Source organism: Nannobrachium achirus, assembly GCF_963921795.1.
Source record: "Nannobrachium achirus genome assembly, chromosome: 2".
Classification (NCBI taxonomy): Eukaryota; Metazoa; Chordata; class Actinopteri; order Myctophiformes; family Myctophidae; genus Nannobrachium; species Nannobrachium achirus.
In genome coordinates, this window is record NC_137811.1 from 72198863 (window position 1) to 72220876 (window position 22014).

The window sequence follows — 22014 nt, forward strand, 5'->3', positions numbered from 1 at the left end:
TCAAACAACCGTTAAACTGTGAATACAAGTTCACAAGTTGACACTCTTCCGCAGTTGAAAATTCATAGTTTTTTATTTGTCGTTTAACAAGCTATAAATGAGCCTTTTTTTGGGCTGTTTGAAACACCAAGCCATTATTTTGTTACGGAGCGGCGAGCCCGTTTGATTGAAGCCAGTGAAACTACACGACTCAACCTCCGCTGACTTTTACACCCGCTACGTTACGCTACTTAACGGAACTTCTCCTTTGGTTTCTACGGCGGCGAAGTTAGCTTGACGACAACCTTGTCGTAATTTCCCCCTTGCTTTTTGTTTACGAGTGTTGTTCTGAAAAATATATATTTTTTTCTTTCGTCCAATCACTCTCATCTTACAGAGACGTAATATTCCAGCAGTAACCATTTCTAACCACTAGAGGGAACTGAACACAAGGATGCGCTATTCATGCGCTGGGATTTACGCATAGAGCCACTTCCTGTTGGTAAATACAGGAGCCTATAGCGCCCCCTGGGGTTAGAGACAAACATTGATGATGAAAATAATATTTTTGGGGATTTCTCTTTTTTAGTAGAAGAGTTAAGCGGATGCGGCGTGATGATGTCATGTCCTGTTTGTTTTACATTCCTTAAATGATGATGATGATGATGATGATTATGGTTAATTATTGGTCATTTACTGTACAGTGGGAGGGGTTTGAGATGTGCCCCGCCCCAACACATTGGCCTGCCCCCCCCCCCCCCCCCCCAGCTCAACTTAACTCTTTATATTGTCGCAATTACATCATAAATACATCATAAGGAGAGGGGAGAGGGGGTGGGGCTTGGGAGAGGGAGGGGGAGGGGGGAAAGAAAGAGATTGATTGGGTGGGTGGGTGGGTGGGTGCGGCGTGACCCGTAGAGCAGCCCAAGCCAGCCAGCCAATGGCACACCTCAGTTCATTGGTTCAAAGAACTGCAGCTAGCCAATGGCGCGCCTCAGTTCATTTGCTCAAAGAACTTGTAGGTGGGGTTCTCGTAGCCGTGGTTCTGCATCTTGTTAAGCTGTCGCTCTTCTGGGGTCAGCATGGGGTCAACCTGCTGCGCACGTACACACACGCACACGCACACACGCACGCGCACACGCACACGCACGCACGCACACACACACACACACACACACACACACACACACACACACACACACACACACACACACAGATGCAGATGCAGAGGTCACATTGTTATAATAAGAATAATAAGATATATCATTATTTAAAAAGGACAACTTTAGTTTTTTACAACAAGGGTTCATATTTTAGATAGTAATTAAATAATATAAAAGATGAGTGTTGAAATTATGTCATTTACTTCTTTCTATTGTTTTAGAGATTCTTATTTCAGTGGTTGGGGGCATGTGTACAAGTGGCTAAATATGTCATTTTACACAGAACAAGCCCATTCCCAAGATACAACGCAACCTTTCATGGTTGGATGTGAGTGTGACTTCTGGGGGCTGGAAGTGTTACTGTTAATAGCTATAAAGAAACTGCTGGCATATTGTGTCTAAAAATACATATTCAGCCACTTGTGACCTCTACATGCGATTGTAACGATCTCGCTATGAAACATCAGTAGCAGACATGTTTTGTTGTGTTCACTGGCGCCTGGATAATAGAGCCAAGGAAGCAATGGCTCCCCCACATCTGCCGGTCGGGGGAGCCCGGCACCCCCTCCCGCAGCCCCCTCCCCGGGCCCCGCTACTACAACATCTTTCAATTAATTAATTCTGCGACTGGTGGAATGACGAGTGCCACGGGAGCTCAGAGAGAGTCAGAGACAGAGGGAGAGATAGACACGATAGACAGGCTAAACCAGGTGTCCGTCTTTCTTTACCGTTCGGGTAAGAACACACTCGCTCCAATGGTTCCCGCCTTCCCCCCAATGGCCTGGGCTTGGGGTAAGCCAGGAACCCACTGCAGCGAGTGTGTGTTCTAGCCCGGACGGTAAAAAAAGACGGAACGCTGCTGTGTGATATCTGCTGTTGTTGTGTGGTTACTGGAGTAATTAAGTAAAACTCGGAAGAAGTTTTGCGGCGAATATGGTTAACAGAACGGCAACTTTTGGAATTTGGATGGCTCAGATGGAGGAGGAATTGAGATAGCAGGAATGGAGAAATGGGTGAGTTAATATGAACAGAACTGACTGCCTGGAGTTAGCATAACATATCCAATGTGAAGCCCCAAAGACACCCGAAAATTACTTAATGAAGGAAACCCGTCTTAGTTGACTTTATACCCGAAAATACTCATTTTAGACGACTTTATAACCGCAAATAACCGATTTTTCGCGGCGCCGCGCCGAAATGTCTCCTAGATTTGTGCTCCCCCTAGTGGGGACAGAGTTAGGCGCCGGTGGTTGTGTTTGATTACTTGTTCGTACTAGCGCTCCTATTCTGCCTGTTTCTTTGGTTAGCAAGTAGCAACAGGTTAGCCAGCCACATAATACGTCATCTGCTTTGCTACTGTTGTGATTGGTCAGGCGGTGAACCAATCGCAGAAGACTGCCTCGTTGGCAACGCCCATCCCAGAAAGGACTGCAGTAGGAAGGGCTTTCAGACTGAATAATGGAGTGGAACCAAATGTCAATTCAGGCTGATAGTCAGGGATAATTAGCAGAATACCTGTCAAATCTGGGAATAAATTCCTTACCAAACAAATTTCTTCACCAATGTGTCTAGTAACATATCTAACAAAGATTGAAATTTAACATCCCTAGGAAAAACTTTTGTTTTGCACGAAAAACATTCCTTGGGGCAAAAATGGACCCCATACAACTGTGAAAAGTGATGACTCATCACTAAACCATCATTTGTTTTGGTCTGTTTTTAGCCCAATGAATGTTTTTCGTGCAAAACAAATGCTTGCAATGGATTCAGAATAATTAAAAACACCTAGTTAGACCCCTAACATGCTACTTAAAGCATATTTTTGGGAGTAATTTTTCCCCTTATAGTACAGTGTATAGTAAGTGAATGAGACCCAGAATTACCCTAGCTGTCAAACATTTTGCTAGGGATGTTGAATTTCAATCTTTGTTAGATATGTTATTACCCAGGTTTTATTCATATTTCCTGACTATGAGTGTCAGGCTATGGTGATTGGTGGTCTCACCTCAACGATCCCATGGCTGATGGTGCCGTAGGGCTTCCTGCGCACCAGCAGCAGGCTGATCACCATCACCATGGCGATCGCCACGGCAACCACCAGCAGCCCCACCATGGCGCCACGGTTGAACGTCTCCAGGGCGTCGGGTTGCTATGGAAACCACAGGAAACACACAGCACTGATCACAATCAGTTCTGCTCCATCTGATCAACATGAGAGAAACATGAGCTCTGGAGCCAAATGTGGCAAATGGCAAAAAGTTCACAGCGTGTCAGCGTGTGGTGATACAATGTGTTGTGAGCTTGCAGATCAGCTATTTTCACTGTTTGTCGTACAAAGAGGTATAACATAATATCTGGGTTAAGTGGTTTAACAGTCTTTATTTACAAAAGGGTACCCTGTTTATGGCAATAAAATGGTTTTATTGGAATGCAAATGCTACAATGATGATGATAATATTAATATTATCAATAATAAGGGTAATAAGGGTAATAATAATAATAATAATAAACTCACCAGCTCATCTCTCTGAATTTCTGGAGTTTTATAAACCAGCTGTTTGAGCTCCACTGAGCTGTTGATCTGAAAGTGACACACATTAATATCATTTTATTAATCATTTATTAACCTTTTATTAATCATTATGGAGCTCCACTGAGCTGTTGATCTGAAAGTGACACACATTAATATCATTTTATTAATCATTTATTAACCTTTTATTAATCATTATTGAGCTCCACTGAGCTGTTGATCTGAAAGTGACACATTAATATCATTTTATTAATCATTTATTGATCATTTATTAATCATTATGGAGCTCCACTGAGCTGTTGATCTGAAAGTGACACACATTAATATCATTTTATTAATCATTTATTAACCTTTTATTAATCATTATTGAGCTCCACTGAGCTGTTGATCTGAAAGTGACACATTAATATCATTTTATTAATCATTTATTGATCATTTATTAATCATTATGGAGCTCCACTGAGCTGTTGATCTGAAAGTGACACACATTAATATCATTTTATTAATCATTTATTAACCTTTTATTAATCATTATTGAGCTCCACTGAGCTGTTGATCTGAAAGTGACACACATTAATATCATTTTATTAATCCTTTATTGATCATTTATTAATCATTATTGAGCTCCACTGAGCTGTTGATCTGAAAGTGACACACATTAATATCATTTTATTAATCCTTTATTGATCATTTATTAATCATTATTGAGCTCCACCGAGCAGTTGATCTGAAAGTGACACACATTAATATCATTTTATTAATCATTTATTAACCTTTTATTAATCATTATTGAGCTCCACTGAGCTGTTGATCTAACAGGAACACCTAAACAAAAGTTGATTAACTGTGACTAATTGTGTAATCGCAAACTAATCATCTACTTTTTTTTTATCCATTCAAAATGTACCATAAAGGGACATCTTTCAGGTATTTAATATTCTTATCAACATGGGACAAATATGCTAGGTTTAAATGTGTGTGTTTGTATTATTGGAATTAAATTTACAACACAAAACAACCCATAAGACTTTACCTAAAGGCCGGGTCTATAATACATCATAACATTTGTGCAAGTCTTTGAATATTTTTGACATGATTCTATAAATGTCTTCTAAATCTAAAAGGTCTTTGAAAAGAAAACGCATGTTTCCATGTCAGTGGCCCTCAAACATGTTATTATACATTTACAATTATATGTACTAGCCCTTACCCGTTCAAAGATATGAGCTCCAAAATGATGTGCAGTGTGTGGGTTATGGGATGTGCACTGTGCACACAGTATATGAGGGATGGAAAGTAACTTTAACTGGTGCTTGCATGATGTAGGAGGCTAGGAGCATCAATGTAAGAAACCCGTTTTGTTTAATGGCTACAGAGATACTGTCCCCCCCCCCCCCCCCCCCCCCAGCCCGCCCGCCCACCCGCCCACCCGCCTGCACACACACCCGCCTGCCTGCACACACACACACACACACACACACACACACACACACACACACACAGAGAGAGCTGGTTAAACATGTTGCCTCATGCTAGATGCAGAATAGATGTGCCTCATGCTAGATGCAGAATAGATAGTAGATACACCATAAAAATGCTAATATACAGCATACACACACTCCCCCCCCCCCCCCGTGTGTGTGTGTGTGTGTGTGTGTGTGTTTGTGTGTGATTGTGCATGGCCTGAACAACAGCGCCCCTCCCTTAACATGTGTGGTCACAAAAGGTACTGTAGGCTAAATAGATATAGATACACCATAAAAATGCTATTATACAGCATACGATTTGTGAAAGTGACAAACGGGCTTCACAGTTATGTCAGGTGTGTTCATATGCTGATGGTGATGCGATTTCAGATCAATTGCTCCAGCCACCGAGGAGAAACGCTGTGACAGACAGACAGACACTCACTCACTCAGACATTCGCAAAATTATAGTATAGATTTGGCAGCGGACCCCCGTCTCAAAATATTATGAAGCAAATATTTCAGTTACAAATGTTCACTTTAAGCTCGCTGTGAGCTTGTAAATCTGCTATTTTTCAATAGCTAAAGTGATTTCCTCAAACTAAACGGTCATATTCTCACCTTGTCCTCGTATTCGTAGGTGGGCCCCCTCTCTGAGGTGGGGTAATCGTAGTCTATCACAGGTGCTGAAGGCGCTGAACATGGGAAGAAAAACATGTCAAAACCTGAGCTAGTATTGATATTTCTCACACAGTGAGTTCAGCACTCCATGATGTTCTTAGATTCCAATTTGAAGTGAATCATAGATTTGTATCACAGTAATCACAGCACATATGGAACAAATCCATACTTTATTGGATGTTGTCGATCAAACTCACCTTTCTGTTTAGGCTGTGGGTCTGTGGAGGGGAGAGGAGAGATAATTACATCAAACTATGATAATATGCTTTCATTATGTATCGCAGGAGGGTGCTGCATTTAGTTGCGAACGTAGGTCGCAGTTTAGTATGTGAACGGTCACAGCTTATCCGTATGTACTGTATATCTGTATGTCTGTCACGCCTGACACCACAGTCACGCGTGACTAAAATCTATGGATTTGTCGCTCTGACATCACTGTGATGTCAGGGGAACCACTCTTAACAGAATGGGTTCGCCGCATTTGGCTTCACTGTGATGTCACACTAACAGAATCTCTTTTATGCCCATATATGGAGTTCCCTGATGTCATCAATATTTGAAATAAAATAAAAAATACAGGATTCCAATTCAGAAATGGCTAAAAATGATTCAGGAATCCAATTCAAAAATAGCAAAATTAGATCGTTTATTTTTGCTATTTTTGACATTACATGCAATGTGAGTTTGGAATTATAGTAGTCCTGTCCACCCCTGATCTAAACTCTGACAAGAGACTCTTCTGTGACATGACATTCTCTACTCCCTAAGCCCCATAGCCAACAGCGCCCTCGTGAGGCACATGGATACCATTACAGTTGAATGAAGTGAACTCAGGACGAGTCAAGAGTCACTACAATGCAATGAAATAATTGTAATTATACCCATATTATGAGGAGCTCATTCACATTAACATTATAAGAGAGCTGTCTGGTGCTTTTCATGAATGAATTACTAGATGATGTGTGTAAATGGTTTAGTAAATAAACATAATAGTATGGAAAATGTGCAAATAATAGCCGGGACTATAAACATTTCAAGATGTTAAATAATGTCCTGAGAACCATGACATTATACATATCTATCTTCTTCATTTTGCTCTCAAGGTGCACCAGCGCAATACATTTAACTTACAAATGCAAATAAAAGGGATAACACCCACTGACCACAAGGTCTGACCACCCCAACACAAGGCCAGATTAGGTTAGATTCCTGTTTCAGCCGGACCATTTGCTACATGCCACTTCCCTACTCTCTCTCTCCATGCTTCCTGTCTGTCTCCACAGTACCGATCAATCGAGGATCATTGTTATTATTATACTTTTTTATGGTCTCGACCTCGACTTCGTCTCGACCCCCTTTGGTCTCGGTCCCGACTCGGACTTGACCCCCACACTTGGTTTTGACTTGGACTCGCTTTAGGTGGACTCGACTACAACTTTTCACCCGCGACGGACCAGAGCTGGATCCGCAATCTTCTCGCTGCCCCATTCCGTCCTGTGGCACCCACGGCGGACCGGAGCATCGCGGAGGGTTAGATATGCGTGCGTGTGCGTGTGCTTGTGTGTGTGTGTACCAATGGGTGGGGGGTAGGGTCTGTTCTGGAAGGCTCTCTCCTCCTCCTCCTCGTCATCCTTCTCCTCCTGGCTCTCGGCAGGGAGAAGCTCCTCCGTGGTGCGAGTCTCTGAGAAGGAGGTGGTCATCAGCTCACTGATGTCTCCTCGCTCCTCCTTCACTAGCTCCTCTGGAAGGAGACACAAGGACACATGGTTAAAGATCTGTCTCCTTCATTAGCTCCTCTAGAGGAGACACAAGGACACGTGGTTAAAGATCTGTCTCCTTTACTAACTCCTAGAGGACACAAGGACACATGGTTAAAGATCTGTCTCCTTCACTAGCTCCTCTAGAAGGAGACACAAGGACACATGGTTAACGATCTGTTTCCTTCACTAACTCCTAGAGGACACAAAGACACCTGGTTAAAGTTCTGTCTCGTTCACTAACTCCTCTAGCACACACTAGAGTTCTCAACAGGCCTGTAAATGAAGGCCTAGCTGGCCCTAACTGGGCCCTAACTGGGCCGGCCTGAGGCCCGGCCCGGCCCTACTAGTAAGCATACATTTTAGGTCCTACCCTACCCTAAATGTCAGGTCGGAATTCGGGAGTTTTGCCATGAAATTGGAAGTTTAAATGTCATAAAAGCTATACTTGACAATCACCGCTTTGAAAGCATAACAAGACAATTTAGCGTATAAAGCCTTCAAAATTCAATACCATGGATTATATACAGGCATACATGAAGGGACACACTTACTATGTCTTCATATAGGACATACTGTATATGAGGGGACGTGTGGGGACACCGTTACATAATGTCTTCATAGAACACAACCTAACCCTATAGGACATCCAGGGGACACATGCACTTACCTATGTCTTCCAATAGGAGATCTAGGAGACACACTTATGTACAGTATGTCTTCCAATAGGACATCTAGGGGACACACTTATGTACAGTATGTCTTCCAATAGGACATCTAGGGGACAGACTTACGTATGTATATATGTTACAGTATGTTCAAGAAACCAGTAAAAGTTGTCAAGGAGCACTCGTTTTGACGTTCACCACACACTAATCACCACCAGATGGCGACGTCAGCCACTGGATAAGAGAGTTACGTCACGCTTTGAACTCGCCGCAGACCGGAAGTGTTTACTCTTTATTTACTAGCCTAGCCTAGCCTAGCCTAGCCTAGCCTAGCCTAGCCTAGCCATTAGCTCCATTGTAGTCACTTGGACAGGGCGTTTAACGTGCGCTTGCCCAGGCCTTACGGCCTGGGCATAAATATAACGATTGCATTCACCACGGCTTCGTAACTCGCGCGGCGCTCCGCCGGCCGCGCGGCCCTGGCCCGCTCTTCGCGGCCACTCGCGCCTGCGGCGCTCGGGGGCGAAGAGCAGGACCAAGGTCCGCTGGCCTTCGCGCCGCTTGGGGCTTCGTGGACCCAGGGGGGCCTCGTAACTCGTTTGGGCTTCGTGGATACAGGGGGGCTTCGGTAGCCGCTCGCAGTGTCGTGGACAATAGAGCGGCGCACCGCCTGGAGTACGTTGTATTGGCGACCGCTTGCTCCGCCCCGTGCCGCACCACGAGTGCTCCGCGTCTCGAATGTGCTGTTTCTCTAATATACTATGACATATATATATCTAGGGGACACATAATGTCTTCCAATAGGACATCTAGGGGACAGACTTATGTACAGTATGTCTTCCAATAGGACATCTAGGGGACAGACTTACGTATATATATCTAGGGGACACATAATGTCTTCCAATAGGACACCTAGGGGACACATGCACTTACGTATGTATGTCTTCCAATAGGACATCTAGGGGACACATAATGTCTTCCAATAGGACATCCAGGGGACACATGCACCTACGTATGTCTTCCAATAGGACATCTAGGGGACACATGCACTTACGTATGTCTTCCAATAGGACATCTAGGGGACACATAATGTCTTCCAATAGGACATCCAGGGGACACGTGCACTTACGTATGTCGTCGTGCAGTTCTTCAGCGAGGACGGGCACCTTGTAGAGCAGAGCCAGGCTCTGGTTCATCCTCTCCTCAATCACATGCAGGTGGGTGTACACCTGTCAATCACATCATCAATCACATGAGTGGACACCTGTCAATCACAGTATCAATCACATGAGTGGACACCTGTCAATCACATTATCAATCACACGAGTGGACACCTGTCAATCACATTATCAATCACATGAGTGGACACCTGTCAATCACATTATCAATCACATGAGTGTACACCTGTCAATCACATTATCAATCACATGAGTGGACACCTGTCAATCACATTATCAATCACATGAGTGGACACCTGTCAATCACGTTGTCAATCACATGAGTGGACACCTGTCAATCACATTATCAATCACATGAGTGGACACCTGTCAATCACATCATCAATCACATGGAGGTGAGTATACACCTGTCAATCATCATTATGTCTGTCTGACTGTGTTGTGTTGTAGTGCTTTTTGTGGTTTAAATCCTATTAGTAGACCTTGCATTTGAACTGTACTGTTCAGATAGCAGATCTACAAGCACAAACCTGTAGATCGGCTATTTTCACTACTTCTTAAACATTTGTTTTATAATTTATTCTTCAATTTTATTTTATTTATTAATGAAATTAGTTTGAAAAGTCACTGCATTTTTATTTATTTGTTTATGATGAAAAGGTTTGCTTTTTTTATTTTTTTTTATATATAATTATACATTAAAAAACTAAATGTAGGAAACCAAAAATTTGAGGGACCCATGCACAACCCACAAATGGCAAAGTAGGCGCAAAGTAACATTTACATTATGCTCTATGAAAACGGATCCACGACCCACTTTGTGAGCCAGTGCTCCGCTCTGCTCTGGCAGAGGCGTCACAAGGGGGAGGAAAGTGGGACTGAGTTACCAGGGCCCAAGGTGGAGGGGCCCTAGTAACTTTAGCTATTGAAAAATAGCAGATCTACAAGCTCGAGCTTGTAGATCTGCTATTTTTGAAAAGTCGTGATAATGTGTGCAAATCTTTGAATATATGTATTTTTTAAGCAAACATTTGTAACTCAAGTTTTGCTTCTGGGGGGTCCCTGGAACTAGATATTTTGAGATGGGTGTCCATCCATGGCCAAATACATATCATCTTGGGGGTCCTTCACATGAAAAAGTCTGAGCACCACTGACACGGAAACATACGTTTCTTGCACACATTTTCACAATTATTTCAAAAACAGCAGATCTACAAGCTCGCAGCGCGGCACTCGGTGCCGCGCTGTGAGCTTGTATATCTGCTATTTTTCAATAGTTAACATTCATGGGGGGGCCCGCAGTGAATCCTTGTACCCAGGGCCCAGAACTTGGTGTGACGCCCCTGTGCTCTGGTATAAATAAAGGTATATAAAGTGACCTGGAACTTCATCTGCTCTGCTTTCTGCGGGTCGACGGCCTCGATGTGCTGGTAGTGTCTGAGCGTGTGCCTGCGGTCCTTCTGCTCCGCCGCCATGTAGCGCTTCAGAGCCTGCAGTACCCGCTCCGGCTGCAAGAGGGCAGTGTGGGGTCACACAACATGTTGTATAGCATCTCTGACTGAGTCTTGGACATTTCTCCAGCCACTATACATTGTGTTTAACGCCCGTACGTCTCCATACAGTGCTTAATGGACAACTTTGTTTTTTTTGAGCGGTGGTTACACCGTCTCCTATACGTGGCCGTGTGTGTATGCGTGCGTGTCTGTATGTAGCCTGAAGTACCTTTTTTCACCACACATGTTAAGGGAGGGGCGCTGTTGTTCAGGCCAGGCCAGACACACACACACACACACACACACACACCCACCCCACACACACAGGCACCCCCCCCCCCCCCCCCCCCCACGACCACCGCTCAGTTCACACGCTCAGTTAGCCACTTGCACGCATGCCCCCAACCACTGAAATCAACGTCATTAAAATCGCTAAAACAATAGAAAGCAGTAGGCCTAAATGAAAACATTTTAACACTCATCTTTTCTTTTCTCTAATTACAATCTAAAATATGAACCCTTGTTGTAAAACAAAATAAAGTTGTCCTTTAAATGGGAATTCTGGGGGCGAGTGCTTTCTTACGGTATTCTAATGTTATACGCCTTCAGGGCTTAATTTGTGACATCACCTCGGCACCTGTTTGATTGGATCCCAGTAAATCTAAATCTATAAATAAACTGTGTGTTCAGCGCTGGTTGTTGCGTGTATAGTAGTTACTGTGTGGCCCACTGTTTCATTAGGAGGTGTCCCGTATTTGAAACTCTGGGAGTTGGCAACCCTAGTCCTTGTGTCCTCCAGAGGAGCTAGTGAAGGAGACAGATCTTTAACCATGTGTCTCCTTGTGTCTCCTCTAGAGGAGCTAGTGAAGGAGACAGATCTTTAACCTTGTGTCCTCCAGAGGAGCTAGTGAAGGAGACAGATCTTTAACATGTGTCTCCTTGTGTCTCCTCCAGAGGAGCTAGTGAAGGAGACAGATCTTTAACCATGTGTCTCCTTGTGTCTCCTCTAGAGGAGCTAGTGAAGGAGACAGATCTTTAACCTTTTGTCCTCCAGAGGAGCTAGTGAAGGAGACAGATCTTTAACCATGTGTCTCCTTGTGTCTCCTCCAGAGGAGCTAGTGAAGGAGACAGATCTTTTCCATACGAGCAGGGTGGAGCGAGATGACATGATGCTCCGCGCTCCAGGTGCATGGTCCCGCTCGCTATTCGCTCATGTTTATATTCAATGTGTACATGCATGGAGTTAAGTAGGACATGCCTTAAAGACACAATGCCACTGGCTATTTGGGGACACGTCCATGACTGTCACGAGATTCACAAATGTCAGAATGGAGAACATGAATCTCTTGTCTGGCTCCAAGGCTAGCACTGGAGCTGACATTACTAAAAGGGCCTTTGGGGGGAAATATCGAAAATAGCAGACCTTAGTTTGGAGGTCGTCTATTTTCGGTACTTGATACCACACTGAACTATAAGCATAATCAAGTCATAATCATAATACTGGAGATGTGGCGTACAGCATGGATTTCTTGCAAGTTCAGGAGAGTTTGGACAAGGCAATTCTCTTGAATGCTGCCTTCAGGTACGGCATGGAAAGAGGGCATTTGCATTTCTTTCACCATAGTGAAAACTGCATTCATGGTCTGGAAAGGGCACTTTTTACAGACGGATAAAAGGGTAAGGTGCTCAAGCCCCCTTTGATGTTTATGTGTGCATGTATGTGCCTGGCGGTCAGGTGGTCTGTACCGCGGTCAGGTGGTCTGTACCGCGATCAGGTGGTCTGCACCGCAGTCAGGTGTTCTGTACTGCAGTCAGGTGGTCTGCACTGCAGTCAGGTGGTCTGCACTGCAGTCAGGTGGTCTGTACTGCAGTCAGGTGGTCTGTACTGCAGTCAGGTGGTCTGTACTGCGGTCAGGTGGTCTGTACTGCGGTCAGGTGGTCTGTACTGTGGTCAGGTGGTCTGTACTGTGGTCAGGTGGTCTGTACTGCGGTCAGGTGGTCTGTACTGTGGTCAGGTAGTCAGGAGTTGTTACCTGTGGGGGTTCGGTCTGTACTGCGGTCAGGGGGTGTTACCTGTGGGGGCTCGGTCTGTACTGCGGTCAGACGGTGTTACCTGTGGGGGCTCGGTCTGTACCGCGGTCAGGTGGTCTGTACTGTGGTCAGGTGGTCTGTACTGTGGTCAGGAGGTGTTACCTGAGGGGGTTCGGTCTGTACTGTGGTCAGGTGGTCTGTACTGCGGTCAGGTGGTCTGTACTGCAGTCAGGTGGTCAGGGGGTGTTACCTGTGGGGGCTCGGTCTGTACTGCGGTCAGGAGGTGTTACCTGTGGGGGTTCGGTCTGTACCGCGGTCAGGTAGCTCTCCAGGGCCAGCCGGCGGTTGTTGTTGAGCGTAGCGACCACCCTGGCCAGATGGGTCTCCACCAGCCTCTGTCTCTCTCCTGCTACCTGCTCCTCTAAGGTCTGCAGAACGGACTGGAAGTGCTGCGGAGACACAGACAGGATGATAATATACATATGGGTGAGAGAGACAGGATGATAATATATATAACCAGCCCAGACCCATGGAAAGAGAGTTATTCGCTCTCGATCATGTGGTTTATGGATCTCCAGTTCCATCAACAGTATTCAGTGGACTATACAGTATGGTTCTTATGGTTACATACGGTGTGTGCTATCTTCCTTTCTGCCTGCCCTGAGGAAGATCTATGTTGGCTTTTTTTTGTTATGCGTATCCAAGTATCCAAAGCAGAAGCAGGGACCCCCACAAGCAGGGGCCCCCACAACCTGTTCATAAATTCCATATAGTTTCATTGTTTGACAGCACAATCATTCATGTTTTCAGATACTTATTTAACCATTTGAAACATCAATACGTAACTTAACATTTCACTCTGTACTTAGTCTGCTCTTTTTCCCCTCCACGACAAATGTCTTTGCCAACGCCTCGCAGTGAGCTTGTAGATCTGCTATTTTTGGCTAAAGTTCTCAGGATATGGACCCTAGGATTCAAGTGGTTGTGTGTTGTGCTCTGATGACCCCCTGGAAAACCAGTTGCTGCAACTCAACAGGCTTTGATTAATATCCTCCAATGAAAAGTCTAAACAAAGTCAGGGGCTGCTCACCTCATTGAGGGCCTGGCGGTCGGAGCGAGGAAGGTTCTTGGACTGGTTGTCGGCCTCCGCCCATTCCTTCATGATCTGATACATAGAGACAACACAATGTTACTGTATCCATTCCTTCATGATCTGATACATAGAGACAACACAATGTTACTGTATCCATTCCTTCATGATCTGATACATAGAGACAACACAATGTTACTGTATCCATTCCTTCATGATCTGATACATAGAGACAACACAATGTTACTGTATCCATTCCTTCATGATCTGATACATAGAGACAACACAATGTTACTGTATCCATTCCTTCATGATCTGATACATAGAGACAACACAATGTTACTGTATCCATTCCTTCATGATCTGATACATAGAGACAACACAATGTTACTTCTTTTTATCCCATTTTCCTCCCCAATTTAGTCATTACGCAGAATTGATTCCTCCCCACACATTTGAGCCATGGTCTGTGGCTCAAATGTCCACTAAATCATGGACCTGCGTTCCTGTATCACCTCACTGCTTCCCATCTCACCTCGTTGATGCGTTTCATGCGTCGCTCCTCCAGGTACATCTTGGCGCGCAGGAAGCTGGCATGCTCGTTGTCGTCGCCTGGCATCTCGAAGTACACGTCCACACCGTCTGTAGGGTGAGGGGTGGGCACTGGGGAGAGAGACATAGAGACACAGAGAGAGAGGGATAGAGAGGGAGTCACAGTCTCGTAAAGGACTGAACATTCGGCACAACTGCCAATCAAAGTGACGACCGGCCAATCACAGGGAGTCTTTTTCCGGGACTTGGCTGAACACATTTAACGGCTACATACATTGGTCTGTTTAGCAGACTATGGCGACTTGTGTGGGACAACCAAGGCATGGATAGGTGTGTAATGAAAAATAATAACATATTCATGAAAAACGCTTTTGACCGCAACAAATAGTGTCGATAGGCTTATGGGCTCCACTCTATGCTATGAGGTCTGCTGGAGAAATTGGACGACAGAATAGACCCCTTCATTTGGGATCGATATGAGTAGGGAAAAAAAGTCTATGTGTTATTTTAGTCTGGACTTTTCCTTTAACCCTAATCTATCTATAAATGCGAGAAGTCTCTGCGTGTGTGTGTGTGTGTTTGTAATCCGCGTATCTCGAGAACCGTTCGTCCCACCGGCTTCAGATTCGGCACGCGCGTTCCCCGCCGCGGCACGGAGTGCAGTGCCGGGTCTCGACCCGACCCGACGCGCGGTTTTCCCAAACCGGCGCGAAACGTTCGGAATCTCCTTATGCGGGGTTGATTGTTGACATCAGGCTGTTTCTGAGGAAATCGGCGAAAGCTCTGACTCATTGTGACATCACTTCATAAAAGGCTCTGACATCACGTACGCCACATGAGTCAACAAAAAATCTCTGAATATCTCCATATATAGCATATATGGGCATAAAAGGGCATAAAGGGACACAGACAGACGGATACAGAGATCTCCATAAATGGGCATAAAATGGACGCAAATGGCATATATGGGCATAAAATTTACGCAGAATCACAAAGATCTCCATATACGGGCATAAAGGGACACAGACAGACAGATACAGAGATCTCCATATATGGGCATGAAATGGACGCAAATAGACAGATATCTCCATATATGGGCATATATGGGCATACAATGGACCCAGAACTATATCAGCAGTGATCTCCATATATGGACATAAAATGGACGCTGACAGACAGACAGACAGACAGATAACAGATATCTCCATATATGGGCATAAATGGACACAGGCAAACAGATGGTCAAAACGGGTCCTATATATGGGCATAAAATGGACGCAGAATCACAAAGATCTCCATATACGGGCATAAAGGGACACAGACAGACAGATACAGAGATCTCCATATATGGGCATGAAATGGACGCAAATAGACAGATATCTCCATATATGGGCATATATGGGCATAAAATGGACCCAGAACTATATGACAGACAGATACAGATATCTCCATATATGGGCATAAATGGACACAGGCAAACAGATGGTCAAAACGGGTCCTATGACAACAGGTATAATGGGGTTTGCATTAAAGGGCGGGGCATTCATTCCCTATTTACATCGTTCCCGAGTTGGCCAGATCGCCGACTAGACGCTGGGCCGCCTATCTATAAATGCGAGAAGTCTCTGCGTGTCTGTAATCCGCGTATCTCGAGAACCGTTCGTCCCACCGGCTTCAGATTCGGCACGCGCGTTCCCCGCCGCGGCACGGAGTGCAGTGCCGGGTCTCGACCCGACCCGACGCGCGGTTTTCCCGAACCGGCGCGAAACGTTCGGAATCTCCTTATGCGGGGTTGATTGTTGACATCAGGCTGTTCCGGAGGAAATCGGCGAAAGCTCTGACTCATTGTGACATCACTTCATAAAAGGCTCTGACATCACGTACGCCACATGAGTCAACAAAAAATCTCTGTGAGTGTGTATGTATGTATGTAATCCGCGTATCTCGAGAACCGTTCGTCCCACGGGCACGCGCGTTCTCCATATATGGGCATAAAATGAATGCCCCCATATATGGGCATAAAATGGATTGCAGACAGACAGATACAGATATCTCCATATATGGACATAAATGGACAGAGGCAAACAGATGGTCAAAGATCTCCATATATGGGCATAAAATGGACGCAGACAGACAGATACAGATATCTCCATATATGGGCATAAATGGACACAGGTAAACAGATGTTCAAAACGGGTCCTATGACAACAGGTATAATGAGGTTTGCATTAAAGGGGGAACCGGCACTGTGTCTGCAACACAGTTGGAGGCACAGACAGATACTCCATATATGGGCATAAAATGGACGCAGATAGACAGATATCTCCATATATGGGCATAAAATGGACCCAGAACTATAACTGCAGTGATCTCCATATATGGACATAAAATGGACGCCGACAGACAGACAGACAGATACAGATATCTCCATATATGGGCATAAATGGACACAGGCAGACAGATGGTCAAAACGGGTCCTATGAAAACAGGTATAATGGGGTTTGCATTAAAGGGCGGGGCATTCATTCCCTATTTACATTGTTCCGAGTTGGCCAGGTCGCCGACTAGACGCTGGGCCGCCCGAAGGGCGGCCCAGCTTCTAGTAGTAATAATAATGAATAATGTTAATCTTAATAGTTAGATTAACATGATTCATTATTATTACTAACAGTTAGTAATAGCGTTGGGTCTCCCCTCATGTACAACACTATCCAGTATCCAGGGCCAGTGACTCTAAACATCCTCCCCAGCAGAGAGGCTGTTATCCTGGCCACAGAGAGCCAGGCTGGCAGCCTATTGATCCAGACATACTTATCTAGAGCTCCCATCTACAGTACTCACACATAAATGGGCTTTCTACGTGTGTGTGTGTGTGTGTGTGTGTGTGTGTGTGTGTGTGTGTGTGTGTGTGTGTGTGTGTGTGTGTGTGTGCGCGTGTGCGTGTGCGTGTGTGTGTGTGTGTGTGTGTGTGTGTGCGTGTGCGTGTGTGTGTGTGTATCTCTTCCGTATGTCCATCATGTATAGAGTCAGTGTTATCTTCCTCTGTCAATTATAAAGCCATAGATAGCAGTAGAGATGCTGAGCCTGCATTATGGTTTACTCACTATGTTAGAGTGAGACTGGGAGAGTGTGGGGAGGGAGGGGGGACTAGAGCAGGACTAGAGCTCCCCTGCAAGCCAAATGACGTCATGATGACGTTATGATAACGTCCTCCGGTGACTCCGGCTGTGGTGTGTTATAGACTTTTTTTCAGGGCATACTATTCTATGATCCTCGGCTATTCGTGTGGCCAGGGCAGACACCAGTGCAAAATGCCTATCAGATACGTTACTTTGAAAGGTTCACGAGGGCAGACGCTATTCATATTTTTATTTCCGACAGCAGACGCCGTATACGCGCGTTACAGGTAGAACACAGCACTGGACTCCGGTGACGTTCAGAACTAGGCCAGATCACAGACCATATGGGGATGATCTTGACGTCATTACCAGGACGTCATATTGACTTGTTTTTGTTTGTAATGTTAGTTGAAATATGAGCATGTACACGGTTATATTCTGGGACATAATATGACTAGTTATGATATTTATCTGGCCTCGATCAGACCCTCTCTGATTAATCCAGGATGTCCATTTTCGTGGCCAGGATTTATGTTGGTTGAAATCAGGTGATATTCTAGGCCAGATCTGATTAGTCATGGTTTGACGTGATCCGGCCCCAATCGAGACGTCACTGATTGGTCTAGGTCATAGGTCGGCAACCCGCGGCTCTAGGGCCGCATGCGGCTCTTTAGCGCCGCCCTAGTGGCTCCCTGGAGCTTTTTCAAAAATGTATGAAAATGGAAAAAGTTGGGGGGAAAAATATATTTTTTGTTTTAATATGGTTTCTGTATGAGGACAAATATGAAACAAAACATTCTTAACGTTTTCCAATGCTGTAAAAATGTGTAGAATAAATATTACATTTCAACATTTCTGTTGACAAGATTTGCGTCATAGCCTGCGACTGCGACACACAGCTCAGCATGGTGCCAGGCAGGTGACCGTTGTAAACAAACCAGTGGGTGTGTGATGGATGAGCCATGGATCCCAAAGGGAAAAAGAGAAAGATAGCTGAGGAGAATAGAGCATTTAACAGTTCTTGGACCGAATCATTTGCTTTCATTGCCGATGCAGAAGGATTCCCTGCATGTTTGCTTTGTAATGAGAAGTTGTCAAATAACAAAAAGAGTAACGTGGAAAGACATTTCCAGGGAAGACATGCAACGTGGGCAGCCGAGTACCCAGTTGGGAGTGAGAGAAAAAGTGCGATTGCATTACTTCTGGAGAAATCAGAGGAGAGCAAAAATAGATTTAAGAAGTGGATTTCAACTCCAAACTCCACAACTGCTGCTAGTTTTGTGGCAACCCGGGAGATAATAAAGCGTGGGAAACCGTTCACAGATGGTGACTACATGAAGGATACATTCGTTAAAATATCAGAGCACCTATTTTCAGACTTCAAAAACAAAACCGAGATAATACAGAAAATTAAAGACATGCCTCTCTCCGCAAAGACAGTGAAGGAAAGGGCCATTACAATGGCAGGCAACATCACCAATCAGCAAATCAAGGACATTAATTCAGCTCCAGCATACTCAATTGCCGTTGATGAGTCGTGTGATGTGATCGATATTGAACAGACAGCGCTGTTATGCAGGTATGTGAACTCTGATGGGCCGCAAGAAGAAATGATCGAATTAATACCACTGAAAGGCCAAACACGGGGGGAGGACATATGTGAGGCTGTGCTGAAGTGTTTAAATGACAATGGAATAAACACCAACCACCTGATTTCAGTGGCTACAGATGGGGCACCCAGTATGAGGGGATCACAAAAGGGGTTTGTGACTTTAATACAGAAAGCATTGGATCGAAGTCTGCTTACATTTCACTGCATCTTGCACCAAGAAGCACTGTGTGCACAGACATTCCCACCGGAGTGTACGGAGGTGATGAACCGTGTCATCGAGATGGTGAACAAGATAATTGCAAAAGCATTAAACCACCGTCAGTTCCGTGCGTTGCTAGATGAAGTTGAGAGCCAATATTCCGATCTCCTGCTACACAACAAAGTCTGATGGCTGTCCAGGGGTAAGGTTTTGCATCGCTTTGTTGCTTGTTTAGAACACGTGAACACATTCCTGAAAAGCAAAGACCTGAACTACCCGCAACTGGAAGATACAGAGTGGCTGGAAAAACTGCACTTCATGGTGGATATGACAAGTCACCTAAACACGCTGAATACAAGTCTCCAGGGGCGGGGAAACACTGCACTGCAAATGCTGGAAGCTGTTTTGTCATTCGAGCGCAAGCTGACTGTATTCGCCAGAGATGTACAGCGAGGCACGCTCTCTCACTTCTCCTCCCTGAAAGAGTTCAAAGACGCCCACCCCGATCACACAATCAACGGTGATTATTTACAAGGTGCGATCGTTGATATGCAAACGGCATTTGGGAAAAGATTTGGCGAGTTCAGAAAGGAAAAAATGACACTATCTTTCCCTGTCACACCCCTGGAGATTGACCCGTCCTTGCTGAACACATTCCCAATCCCAGGTGTAAATCAAGCTGACCTTGAAATGGAAATGGCTGATATAGCTGACAAAGATTTATGGGTTTCCAAGTTCAAGAGCCTGACAGCCGAGCTTGAAGATGTCACTCGCCAGAAAGCCCAGCTTGCACAAAACCACAAATGGAGCGAAATTGAAAGCCTCCCAACACCAGAGAAAATTGTGTTTGAAACATGGAATGCTATTCCTGACAGTTATAGGAACATGAAGAAATATGCATTTGGAGTATTATCTATCTTTGGATCAACATACCTGTGCGAGCAGATATTCTCAAACATGAACTACATCAAATCCAAATACCGCACCCGCCTCACAGATGAGAGCTTGCAGTCCTGCGTGAAAATTAAAGTTACATCTTACATGCCCGATGTTCAGAAGCTGTCCAGTGATGTCCGAAAACAGAAGTCACATTAAACGGGTAAGAACACAATCCTGTCATAGGCCCATATTTAGTAACAAAGTGTCTGTTTTTATAAAGTGATTTCATATTTTTGTCAGTATATATTTGGAATGACACATAGGGATATTATTGTGTTTTGTTGCTCAGGTCCGAGGATGGCTGCGTTGTGTGTTAAAAGAGAAGAGGATGCTGCTACGTTTTACCAGAAAACTAAAGAGAAGAGGATAATGACACATAGGGATATTATTGTTTTGTTGCTCAGGTCCGAGGATGGCTGCGTTGTATTGTGCGTGTCAAAAGAGAAAAGGATGCTGCTGCGTTTTACCCTTGCACTGACTTTCATTTGCAGAAAACTAAAGAGAACAGGATAATCCACAGAATCGAAATTAAACTGTATTGTTTACATTTTATATAGCCTGGCTACTTTACCTTTTCAAAAGGCTGCTGTTTCATTTTTTATAATTGCAGTCTGCGTTTTAAATGCAGGCTGCGTTTATTGCACTCTGTTGCCTGTGTTGTCTGTGACTGTGTTGGGAAAAGTCATATTGCAGTTATGCTGCACATGTGTAACCATCTGTTTAAAAATTCTGTGAGAATTTTGCCTTGCATGCTTTGTATTATTGAGGATTGAAGAGGACTGCATTTTATTTTTATGGGGGTCTGGAATTACAGGAGGCCTATTATGCACGTTCCATTTGTTGTTTTTTCGAATCCTCAGAATAAAACTGACATCAAAAATCTGATTTCTTTATTATATTTCAGCAATGCAACGAAACATAATACATTAATATTGTAATGGACGTTAAACTTAAAGCTGTACCATCGTACAGCACAGTAGTCACGTGATGCGTCATTCTCTCCAGGATGCGCGGCAGGGGAAATAAACATTTAATCATGCATGCTCATTATATATTTGTAGCCTACTTAGTCATTTGATAGCCTAATATAGCTAATATAGACACTTACAGCATGTGTTGCCTTCATAAGGCTTATATAAGGCTTAAAAATGTGTGCGGCTCCAGACAGATTTGCTTTTTGTTTTTTTGGTCCAATATGGCTCTTTCAACATTTTGGGTTGCCGACCTCTGGTCTAGGTCCTGACCGTGCTTGATGGGTCTTCATGGGTCTCGCCGGTACCGAAAATACCCGATAGGACCCTGCATGGGAGACCACGGATCCGGGACTGTATTTTACCGTGATCAGAGGGACGTGCAGAGTATGTGAGGGGGAGGGCTGACATTTAGAATTAAAGGGCACTTTTGGTGAAAATATAGCCAATCTACAAGCTCACAGCGCAACACAGCGCGACTCGCTGTGAGCTTGGAGATTTGCTATTTTCGGTGACTGATGCCGCACTCAACTAAATATAATCAAGATTCAAGCCAATACTGGAGATGCAATTCTTTTGACATACC

The 22014-nt window shown here is 44.5% G+C and overlaps 1 protein-coding gene across 1 annotated transcript in view; it reads right to left on the reverse strand.

The window, feature by feature from the left end:
* Nucleotides 1-973: 973 nt before the first annotated feature.
* Nucleotides 974-22014, reverse strand: part of aplp1 (amyloid beta (A4) precursor-like protein 1) — a gene marked incomplete at both ends in the record, with an annotated part of 47584 nt that continues 26543 nt past the window's right edge. Inside the window, 10 exons of the mRNA XM_080744192.1 lie at nucleotides 974-1075; nucleotides 3148-3291; nucleotides 3658-3723; nucleotides 5760-5833; nucleotides 7393-7560; nucleotides 9374-9473; nucleotides 10802-10930; nucleotides 13237-13395; nucleotides 14037-14111; nucleotides 14572-14699. Coding sequence (XP_080600318.1) covers nucleotides 974-1075; nucleotides 3148-3291; nucleotides 3658-3723; nucleotides 5760-5833; nucleotides 7393-7560; nucleotides 9374-9473; nucleotides 10802-10930; nucleotides 13237-13395; nucleotides 14037-14111; nucleotides 14572-14699 — 1145 coding nt within the window. The remainder of the gene's footprint in view (nucleotides 1076-3147; nucleotides 3292-3657; nucleotides 3724-5759; nucleotides 5834-7392; nucleotides 7561-9373; nucleotides 9474-10801; nucleotides 10931-13236; nucleotides 13396-14036; nucleotides 14112-14571; nucleotides 14700-22014) is intronic.